Source organism: Tamandua tetradactyla, chromosome 23 (assembly GCF_023851605.1).
Source record: "Tamandua tetradactyla isolate mTamTet1 chromosome 23, mTamTet1.pri, whole genome shotgun sequence".
In the NCBI taxonomy this organism is placed as follows: Eukaryota; Metazoa; Chordata; class Mammalia; order Pilosa; family Myrmecophagidae; genus Tamandua; species Tamandua tetradactyla.
In genome coordinates this window covers 21,354,974-21,367,174 of record NC_135349.1, presented here as the reverse complement: position 1 = coordinate 21,367,174, position 12,201 = coordinate 21,354,974, and the positions used below count along the sequence as shown (strand labels likewise).

At 35.1% G+C, this 12,201-nt stretch overlaps 1 protein-coding gene across 1 annotated transcript; it reads left to right on the top strand.

Moving 5' to 3' along the window:
- Positions 1 to 7,736: 7,736 nt before the first annotated feature.
- Positions 7,737 to 8,504, top strand: LOC143666705 (olfactory receptor 8K5-like). Its single transcript, XM_077140298.1, has one exon. The coding sequence runs from the start codon at positions 7,737 to 7,739 to the stop codon at positions 8,502 to 8,504; it is 768 nt and encodes a 255-aa protein (XP_076996413.1).
- Positions 8,505 to 12,201: the final 3,697 nt, after the last annotated feature.

Below are 12,201 nucleotides of genomic sequence, written 5' to 3'. Positions count from 1 at the left end.
CTGTCGAGGACTTAATTTTGCATTTTTAGCTAAAATACTTTAAATTAATGTATTTAAATTATTTTCAGATATAATAGTGATACATACTTAATATACTACAATATAGGGTAAATATAAGTTTTATATGCAGTGGGAAACCAAAATAAAAAAACCATGTGACTCATTGTGATATTCATTTTGTTGTTATGTCCTGGAATGAAACCAGACCCTAACATGTGTTTGAGGTATGCTTGTATATTCACAATTTAAGCACATGAGAAAAAAAGAATTTGCATTGAGAACATATGTAAATGTCAAAAAAATGATTAAGAAGAAATTCATTCCATTAAAAATAGGGCTTTCTTGCCTTTCTCACCTTTGCCTTTGTGAGACTGCCAACATGTCCTCAATAAATTTTCTGCCAGCTTACTCTTTGGGTTGTGCCATTGGATTATTTCTCATAGCCTGGCCAAGAACCTGGGAAGCTGGATCTGGCAACACATTTTCGCAAGCTAGGCACTACTCTCTGATTGTCAAGACTAGTAAGTCATGATTATAGACAGGGAGGCTTGGTCATGTGCTTTTGGTTTTTTCTTTGGCTTATTGTGGTCCTTTTCTATATTCTCATGCAACTCTCTCCCTCTCTCTCTCCTCAGCTCTCTAGGTAAATTCTAGCATGATTTACCTTCTTGTTTGGCTTCTTCATCTCTAGGAATCTAGGGGCTCTGATCCCATTTCCTGAGGAAATGAACTAAGTTCACTCTGAGACTCTGTCTCACTCCTTGGAGGTGGTAGGAACCTGTCTCCACCCTGTGTAGATTCAAAGAGCCTTTGAGATCAGACACTGGGGCTTCTCCCTAAATCCAGCAGAAGCCCAATGACAGCCCAATTGAATCTTTCTCCCCCTCTCCTTTTTTCTCCCTCTCTCTCTCTGACTCTGTCTCTTTCTCTCTCTCTCTCTGAGATTCCTCACACTGTGTCTCTTCCTTCCCTCTAGAGACCCAGACCCTTCCTCTTGCTTAGTCTGTTCCTCCTTTCACCTCTTCCACAGAGATCCTCTCCCCTACCTCCATGAGAATCTTCTTTCACCTCTCACTGACTTTCTGTGCCATCTGAGACATTCCACCTTTTGTTACACTGGTTACTGGGTTAAGAATTCTTGCACCAAACAAGGTGTTGCCTTTAACTTCTGATTTCAGCCCATGGGGCCTGAAGAGACACTCCACCGGGAGTGTCTCTTCACTAGGCCTTGATCATTTAGTCTCTATTGAGACATATTGCATCCAAACATAAAGCTTCCCTTCTTGAGCATACTTTCTTTTTAGCCCTTAGAAAACTGGAAATGTAGAGGACAAAAGTATTCCAAAGAGCATTTTCTTAGACTTCTCTAAGGTGGGGCAAGTGTTCCATCAGGCACATAAGTCTACAAATTTCCCATGGACAAACATCCCCAGGGATGCCAGGCAACTCATCTCAAAGGCATTGGGTGACTTTACTCTGCACATAACCAAGAGAATAGACTGATGGAGAGGAAGTACTGCTTGAGAGCATTGTCCTGGAATTCTGTTGGACAAGGGCAGGGTTAGTGTTCTTGACCTGTGTTTGGAAACCTCCCAAGAAGCATAATTTCAGACACCTCTCAGGAAGGTATAGGTTTGAGTCCCCAACTCTTCAAGAACATTGTCCTGTATTTATTCTAGCAAAGGTCTGGGTTAGAGTCCCTGACCTGTGCTTGAGAACCTCCCAAAATAACAGGTCTGGACATCTCTCAGGAAAGGTGTCATGGAGATACCTGGTGTATGTACACCCATGTTCCCAAGAAATTGGGCTGGAAGAAAGGGAAACACCCATGTTTGATGTGCTTTGAGACACCAACTGGTCACAGTGGCACTAGTAAGCCTCCTCTATATCCTTTCAAGAGAAAATAGGAAAAGACAAAAATCAATATAAGCTAAAAATTGAGAAACATAGTCCTCCAATTTGTCTCTCAATTACAATACCATCATCCAGTCTATAAAAGACAAAGAAAGTAATCAGAAATTCCCTAAGCCAAGATACTTATAATTCTCTATCAGAAGATCTTAATGATCCACTTTTAAATGTTGTTTGTGAAAAGGCATGAGAAAATGTACCGTCAAGGCAGTTAGTTGCAATAAGCTAAGGGACATCACTCAGGAGAATGAGGAAAACATGGTTCTGTTCTGGGGTAAGTTATTGGCAGCTCTTAAAAGTATGTCAATACCAGTCCAGATTCATGGGAAGGCCATATTTTGTTTGGCAACCATTCCGTCAGTCAGTCTTCCCCTTATATTTGGAGAAAGCTGATAAAGTGTTCCACAAGCTCACAATCTCCCACTAATTCTGTTTTTATCAGAACAAGGTCAAGGATGAGAAGGAAAGAGAGGTAAGTATAAGACCAGAGAACAGGCTTAGCTAATTGTAGTTGCTGTTAACAGTGCCCTGTTCCCTTGAAGTCACCCAAATAATGGATCCAATCCTCAAGGACTTTGCCTTAACTGTGAGTCAAAGTGCCCCTAGCAGAGAGTGCCAGAAGCTTTGAGACAACTCTTGAACTCATTGAGACCTTGCCCCAAGGGCCATGAACATAAGCATTTGGCCCAGGGACTGCACTGTCTCCTGAAGGGGGTTGGAATGACCCCCAGAATACGACTTGCAGCAAGTGAAGAAAACTAAAGGTGACTGAGGTTGTTTATAGCTCCACTGACCTCACATCTAACCATCAACTTAAAACAGCCTCAGAAGACACTTAATATGGCTGGTATGATTATTAATTTCTTAATTAAATAATAAAGTCACTTGTGCTGTTCTGAATTGCCACACTCTGCCTCATTACACTCAGACTTGCCTAACTATGGGAGTTTATTCTTAAGCCAAAACTAAAATCTTCACTACCTTTCTTCTTTTTAGGCTTGAGGACAATCTGGTATCACATCAATTTCTCATTGTTCCTGAATGTTCCCCTCCACTTCTAGGGTGGGAAGTTCTTCTTTCCCTAGCAGCCACTTTAAGACTATTCAACCCAAGTAATGTTTACCTGCTTGTTTGCCCTGAGGCCTCTACCAAATCAAGGCCTCTTGACATCCCAGAGAAGATCCTTAAGCAAATAAACTTGTCCTTACAAAATACAGACCTCCCTGGGAAATTTCACTATATAGCCCCTGTCTGTATTCAGATTTTCAGTCCTAGATCTCATAAGACACATTTTTTTTGTACCTCTACACCCTCATTCTCAATACCTATTTACTTTTGAATGGCAGGAACATAAGTATACAATTTTCACTTTGCTCACTTTGACAATGCCGTCCCAAGGATTACAAAATTATCCCCATATATATAAGAATGCCTTACTCATGCCTTCCTGACATTCAAGTGCCTCAAGGCACAATCTTGCAAGGTGTTAATGTTGTCAACTACCATAGTTCTAATGTGAAAGTAATTTTTTTGTAGTCATTAATGATGACAATCCCTGAATGGATATGGAAATTTGCAGAAGGTTTAAAAACAAAACATTGGTAGTCAATGGCTGAGTACAATCTTGGGTGAATGTAAAAAAATATTACTATAATAACATTTATTATAACAAATAATATTTCATCATGGCTTTTCAGTTTTCTGGCTTCATTAAATTGCCTAGCATACCTTTTTTTTTTTTTTTCCAACATCACGTTATCCAATGACTCTAAATGAATGGGTACCTTTTTTATATGTAGATATTTTTGCTTGCTAAGTGCTGTCAGAATGCAATATATTGAAAATGGAATGGTTTTTAAAAGGGGAACTTATTAAGTTAAAAGCTTAGGTTCTAAGGCCATAAAAATGTCCAAACTAAAGCATCCACAGAAAGATCCTTGACTCAAGGAATGCCAATATCTGTCACATGAGAGGGCATGTGTCTGGCATCTGCTGGTCCTTGTTTCTAGTTCCATTGCTTCCAGCTTCTGGTTCCAGTGGTTTCCTCTCTAAACATCTGTGGGCATTCACTTGGCTCCTCTGGGACACAACTCTGGGTTCTGGCTTGCTTAGCACCACATGGGAAGGCACATGGTGACACTTGTTGGGCTCTGCATCTCCAAACATCTGTGTCTAAGTATTTGCTTTCTTTGTGAGCCTTCCAAGTATCTCCAAGTGTCTGCATCTCTGAAGCTCTGAAGCAACTGTTCTCCAAGCATATGAGCATTCTCCAAAATGTTTCCCTTTTTAAAGGACTCCAGTAAAATAATCAAGACCCATTTAAAATGGGTGGAGTCATATTTCCATCTACTCAAAAGATCACACCCACAATTTAGTATGTCACCTGTTGTTTTATTTTGTAAGTTGCCAGAATGCAATATATCAGAAACAGAACAGCTTTTAAAAGGGAATTTGTTAAATTGCAAGCTTACAGTTCTAAAGCCATGAAAATGTCCAAATTAAGTCATCCAAGGAAAAATCTTCACTCAAGAAGACTGATGATGTTTAGGGTTTCCCTCTCAGCTGGAAAGGCACATGGGAGTGCCTGCTAGCTTTCTCTCCAGGCTTTTTCAATGTCTTATCCAGGGGCATTTTTCTTCATCTCCGAAGTTTTCTGGTTGTGTGGGTTCTCTTGGCTCTGAAGGCTCTGTTAGTACTAAGTTTTTTTCCAAAATGGTTCCCTCTTAAAGGGCTCCATTAAGCAACTACTCCTTGAATGGTTTCCACCTCATTAAATGGTTTCCATGGAGGTGGAAACCATGTAATCAATAGTTATCACCCACAGCTGGATATGTCACATCTTCATGGAAAAGTCCAATCAAAGTTTCACCCTACAATATTGAATCAGGATTAAAGGATATGTTTTTTTCTGGGGTATGCAACAATCTCAAACCAGCAGAGTAGGTCTCAATGAAACTATACATATCATTTATGTTTTGTTCCTTTCCTTGAATTGCTCCATACCTTTCTTCACTGGAGAATATGCAGGGTGTGCTAGATTATTAGAAAACATATTAAGACAAGTTTCAAACTCTCTCTGATGATTTGGGGATAATTGATGTATGATATACTAATTTCTTAGGGAACATCACAGAAGGGAAGGGAAATATAAATTCTTCCCTCCAAGGGAAAAGAAAGCATTTGAGAGAAGAAAACTGAGTCTTCATTAAAGTTGTGTTGATAAGAATTGCCTTTGATTCTGTTGACCACTTGGATTTTGGCAAATTCCTTTAACTCATTGCTTCTGATAGTAGACAATCTCTAATTACTGATAACCAATTTGTTCTGGTACCTCAAAAATATTCAGGATTTCCTTTGGTAACTGAGGATACCTGAGGGCAGTATAAGGCTTCTAAAACATTGACTTCTATGAACTGTTCATATGACACAGATCTATTTGATGTATGTTTCTGGAGAGTGGGAATTTGGATACTGCAAGTGAAGATGAGCATAGAAAAGTTTGACAATTTCATTAGCTATCTCATCCAATAGAGTCTATTAAGGTAAAATTGTCAGATAAAATAAAGGACACCCATTTTCATTTGAATTTCAGATAGACAACAAATATTTTCAGGGTAAATATGTCTTAAGTAATATTTGATTACTAATATATTATTATACAATACATTATCATTAATATTTGATTAATATAATATATTACTATTATGATTAATGATATAATGTATAATACAATTTCAAACTCATACCACTGTATCTACAGATTAAAAAATTAGCTACTCCTTTTCCTTCATAGTTACCCCTAAATGAAGGTATTTAAATGTACACATCAAGGGGTTAACTAACAGATAATGGCATATTCTTTTCCACACCAAAGAAAAAGATATCCAGATATCTTAAAGGAAAGATAGTAACTGAAAAATTAAAATTTCAAAAAAAAAAAGCTAAATAAATACTACAGTAATTTTAGCAAAACATTTAAAATATCAAAGTTTTATAATTTGTGTCAGAATATTGAATGCCCTTGCTAAATCCATTGTATCTACTCTTATACAGTAAAATCCTAAAATAGCAAGTGGCTACTCTAGATAGCCATTGCTCAATCTTTAGGGTCTCAGTTAATGTTGTGCAGGATTATTCTGGAGATGCCATTACTTTATAATCTTATTCTGCATTTTATGTGACTGAATATTTTAAACTCTAATTGCTTGTTCAATTGAGAAATTCTGCTTTCAGAATCTATGTTTTCAGTGGGAGAAACTTGAATGTGGGATTTGTTTAAAATTGAATACAAGTGGACTTCAATCTGAGCAGTTCCAAATTTGATTATTTACTGCTTTTCCATATTAAAATGTGTAAGTGAACAGAGCAAGATTTTCTATGTAAATATTTGACACTCACAGTGATATGCTCGATATTCTTCATTCTAACATCCTAGAAATAAACCAGGAGCTTGCAAACTATGATGTACTAAATGAACAAGTAAATATTTTAAATATCTTGTAGACTCTATTATCTCCACAGTATTGTATGGGATGAAACAGACATAATAAATCAGTCAGATATCTTAAAATTGAAATAAACCCAAACCACAGATTTTGGAAAGCATGGCTCTATGTCTTGTGGTCCAAAAAACTTAAACAATTAGAGGGATTTTTTAATAAAGCAGTAATATTATACATGCAAATTTGGCCATAAATGTGAATATGTATTTCAAATGAAAAATTTTAAAAAGCTAATTTCAGATAAGATGAAGCTATAATGGCCATATAAATAATATAATCCTCAATATTAAATGAATATATTTAATAAATATATATTTACATTAAATAAATATGTTTACTTAAATAAATGTATTTAAAAAATTAAATAAATATATTTATTATTTGAATTACAGACACAAATCAGCCTAGTAGTAGGAGTGTTTAAAATCCATTTGACACCAGAAAATGTACATGTCATTTACTGAAATATGTCATTGATTTCAACCATAGAGATACACTTACTGAGCCACATATTAATTAATTATTAATTACATGTATTATTTTTATGGCCATTATAGCTTCTTCTTTTCTGAAATTAGCTTTTAAAAATTTTTCATTTGAAATACATTTTCATATTTATGGCCAAATTTGCATGTATAATATTTCTGCTTTATTAAAAAATCCCTCTCATTGTTTAAGTTTTTTGGACCATAAGTCATAGAGCCATTGGACCCCAGAAATGCCTTCAGACACTGCAATGCAACTTTATATTGGAGAAGTACAATGGAGCAGAAGACTGAATGGAAAGAGAAGGTGGTCTTCATTGATCAGGGTTATGGTCACCATGCTTTCACAACATATGCAGAAACCAATCACTGCATGACCATTTTGTTAAGGCCACAGCCAGGGCATTGGTCATGTCCTAAACTTTCAGTTTCATTAGCTCCATATTAACTGCCCATCTTTCATTCAGGATATAAAAATGCCACAAGAAATCTCTTGCAAATATTCAACTTTACTGTTGAAATGGTGTAATTACATTGTGTAGTTAAAGAGCTCAACATTTCTATATTAACTCATAAATGCTTTATAACCACAGATATGCTCCAAATAATTTTGGTTCTATTTAGAGTGTTGTCAATGTTGTATCAGTGCAAAACATGTTCAATATCGACCCTCAAATTGGGGAAAAGTTATTTTAGTTTTGAAATCATATGTGGCAATTATTTTTCTATCTACAAAGGAATATTCTCTATTTTGTCTACATTATCAAGGTTATATAATATTACATGAAAGTTAATAACAAACATCCTTGTTTCTCTCCAGAAGACATTGTTGGATAAAATGGGCCAGCAGAATCTGACAGTGTCGTCTGAATTCATTCTACTGGAAGTCACAAGTCACCCTGAGCTGCAGGGTCCCATCTTTGGGGTTTTTCTCCTCATCTACATGGTCACCCTGGTGGGCAATCTGGACATGATCATCCTCACCAAGCTGGAATCCTGTCTCCACACCCCTATGTATTTCTTTATCAGACACCTGGCTTTCATTGATCTTGGCAATTCTACCGTCATTTGTCCCAAGATGCTGGTAAATTTTGTTGAGGAGCAAAATACCATTTCTTATTATGCCTGTGCCACACAGCTTGCCTTTTTCCTTTTGTTCATTATTAGTGAATTTTTCATGTTGTCAGCCATGGCCTATGACTGCTATGTGGCCATCTGCAGCCCTCTGCTCTACACTGTTATCATGACACAGAGGGTTTGTTATTTGCTTGTCAGTGTCCCCTACCTCTATAGCATCTTTCAGTCTCTGATGTCCACCATTAAGATTTTTACATTGACCTTCTGTGGTTCTAATGTCATCAGTCATTTTTATTGCAATGATATACCTTTGTTACTCATGCTGTGCTCAAATGCAAGAGAGCTAGAATTGTTGGTTATAATATTTTCAGCATTTAATATGATTTCTTCCCTACTTGTAGTCCTTGTATCCTATGTGCTCATCCTGATAACCATATTTCAAATGCATTCCCCTGAAGGAAGGAAAAAAGCTTTCTCCACATGTGCTTCTCATCTGACCGTGGTGGTTGTATTCTATGGAACATCTTGATATTGTAAACACTTTTCTCATTCCATTCACATCATTAAAGGGAATAAGTACAAGAGAAAATGTGACTCTAATCACAAACATGTAAGTAAAAATTAACATAATGCAGACAGTGCTCTGTTTTTTATCCAATCTCCATATAGGCATTGGGCCTCTATTCTAGAAAAGTTCAAATTTTTACATTTAAATTGGAATTTTACCTTTATTTTCTTATAAACTAAATCTCATGTGAGAGAAGTACAATAATATACATTATCTCTAATAATGAACTAAAGCAGAAACATCATCAGAATGATTACATATTTTGACAAGAACTGAAACTTTGAGAAATTAAAGCATTCAATTTCAGAAAAGGTACTGTAGCAAAACAGAAGAGTACAAAATGCTATATTTGGAATATATTACTACTTCATGAATAAAATTAGAAATTTAGTTTGAATTTACATTACAACTATAACAATAGTATTTTATATGCAGTTTGAATGTAATAATATAATATAGTATAGTATAGTATAATGAAGTATAATATAATATTACAAAAATGATACTTAGGATATCTAAAATAAAACTCAAGTCAATGTGATCTAGGGATTTGACATTTATTACAGCAATAAAAAGAAAACTGAGCTCAAGAACATTGATTTCAGGTTTAAAAAATGTGTGTGTACATGTATACATATGCAAACAAATACATAGTATGAACTAAATAGGTAATGACTAATGTAAATAACATATTGGGTAGATTTTTTTAACTCATTTTTCCCACCCTTTGTCTCTTGTGAAAAGTACTGTGAATATTTTCTTATAAGTATTTCATTGACTTGTCCTAAGTATTTGCCAAATTGTTTTGTGTATGTACTTAGTAAGATTTGTGGGTCATATGATCATTCTGTGCTTAACTTTTTTGAGGGGCAATCAAATTGTTTCCCATGGTGGCTGCACCATTTTGGAATAATACAAAATGGACAAGAGTTCCAATTCCTGCACATCCTCTTGAACACTTGTTCTATTCACTCCTGCTTGTTCTTAGTCTACAGATGAATCCCTGGGCAGATAGCCAGGAGTCTTAACCAAAAAAAAAAAAAAAGGACTTTTGCCAAAACATGCTCTTATCAGGATCAAGATTCTTTCCTCTCCCATTACCAAATTATTTTCAGAATTTGTTTTACAGGCAAACTCAGCTGACCAGCAGAGCATGCGCAGACATAAATAACTGGAACCTTGTTTGCAGATCTTCCTGCTACAGCTTCCATTGGTTTATGTTAACCTTCTGATAAACAAGCTGGTTTAGGGTTTGTAAGCTCAAGATAAGTGATTTACCTGTTAACTACTGGACAAGTATCCATATATTTATAAATCATCTGTGATGATAACAAACATTATCCACATATTTATACATCAAATATAATGATAACACAGATTAAAGATAAACTGATAACACTCACCAGTTAATTGAAGCTTTTTCATGTCTTTATTTTCTGCTTCTTGAGCTTGTATACACAGAGATACTATCTTGCATGGACCCTGTACATTCAGAAATTAAATGCCTCCTTATACATTAGTTCGAATAGGCATTTCCCAGATTTTAAAAATACATATACTTATCTAATCATGATTATTACTAAAATTAGAATTGAAAATTGTCAGGAATTAAATCAAAATGCAAACCATGGTCTGTTGATCCCAGATGCACATTCTTCACTTATTTCTCCCTTTTTTTAATGCATTGGATTTTATCTTATGAGAAACACAAATTGAATATAATAAAAAAGTACAAAATTGCATTTTCCAATCAAATCAATTCTGTTTATCATGCTGTCTTCGACTTCTACCCCAAAGATATTTAATGTTATGAATAAATTTCATTTTCTGCAGTTATATTTTATATTATACAGTTCAGATTTAACAATTTTATCATATATTTTATTTTTCCACAGTTTCTTTTATTAGCATCATAATCCTTACATCAATATACAAAGAAATGATAACAGATTTCTTTTTAAAGCTAAGTGTTAAATATTAAATATCTTTACACATTTTAATTTTGCATTAATCTGCCAAGAAAAAGATTAAAACTCAGGTTATTTGAAACCTGACCATACTTCCATGATCAGCCAGGCTACATAAAAATTGGTGACTTTGTTCTTGCTGCTTTGTACACAGACTCAGGGTCCAGAGAAATGGGACCACATTATAATTGTGTGCTACAAAAATAGATGGTCTGTTATAAGCCAAGTTACAAAGGAAGGATGGGTATAAGGGAAAAACATTTTCTTTCAGTAACAGGATCTCTGAGGAGTACCAGTACATCATTTTTCCCCAAAATGGTTTGAGGAGGGGGGTATGATGTTTTGAAAATGTATGCACCCTAGTAAACCTGTGCTCTTTAATCCTAATCCAATCCCTTGGGGACAGGCCTATTGTAGAATGGGATCTTTTGATTAGGTTAACTCCATGGGGATGTGCTCTACCTAACTGTGGGCATGACCTTTTGATTATATTATTTCCAATGTGCTGTGGCAGTAATGAATTTTTCTATATATTTCATGGTTTCTTGATTATCTTGAAGAGATTTTCCCAAAGACTCCAAACTTTCCATATTGGAGCTTGATGGGTCACAAACAGGCTTATAACATTTACCATTTTGTCTGAAGCATCCAAGGTAGGTTCATTACTTAATTTCATATATAGGGTTGAGAACAGTGAGAATTTTTAAGGAGATTCATTTTTAAGTTAGGGATAAAATTTGATCCCTAACTTAAAAATAATTTACAAAGAATTACTTCTATTGTAAATTTCTGTTCTTAGAGCATACAAGCCTGGACCCAGCCTCATGGTGTCCAACAAGATCCCCCCTGTCTAATTTGAAATGTGCTTCCACACAATAGATGTGAAACATTGAGTACAGCCAAAACAAGGTTGTAAAAGAACACAGTTGAAGAATTTGCATGATTTTTTCAAAACTTACTATAAACCTACAGTAATACAAAGAGTACAGTATTTTATAAAGACAGATACATAGATCAATGGAACAGAATTACCATGCCTGTACATGTTCACATATTCATACTCAACTGATTATCAACTAAGAAGACAAAACAATTGAATCATATCCAGGTTATATATAAATAATCCCTACAAATCAATAATAAAAAGACAACCCATTAAAAATAGACAAAATATTTGAATAGACACTTCACAGAAAAAAAAAATGAATGGCCAAAAACCATGAAAAAGACCTGGCATCCTATGTCGTCAGAGAAATGCCATAATATTATCAATGAAATATCACTTTTTACCCATTAGATTAGCTAAAATTTAAAATAATGATATTACCAAATGACTACTACTATTTGGAGCTCTGTAATCATCAGGCATTGATGTTTGGATGATTGATGTTTGGTAGAACCACTTCAGAAAACAATTTGGCAGTTTCTAATAAAGTTACCATATGTCTACTGTATGTCTCAGAAATCTCCTCCTTACCCAAGAAGATTAAAAGCATATATGCAGAAAAATACTTGTGGTTTTGTTCTAGTTTGCTAGCTGCTGAAATGCAATATACCAGAAACAGGATGGCTTTTAAAAAGGGGAATTTAATAAGTTGCTAGTTTACAGTTCTATGGCCGATAAAATGTCCCAATTAAAGCAAATCTATAGAAGTGACCAATCTGAGGCATCCAGGGAAAGATACCTTGAT

Bases quoted from the DNA above. Each gene is read 5' to 3' on its own strand.
- LOC143666705 (XM_077140298.1), top strand. From the start codon at position 7,737: ATGGGCCAGCAGAATCTGACAGTGTCGTCTGAATTCATTCTACTGGAA.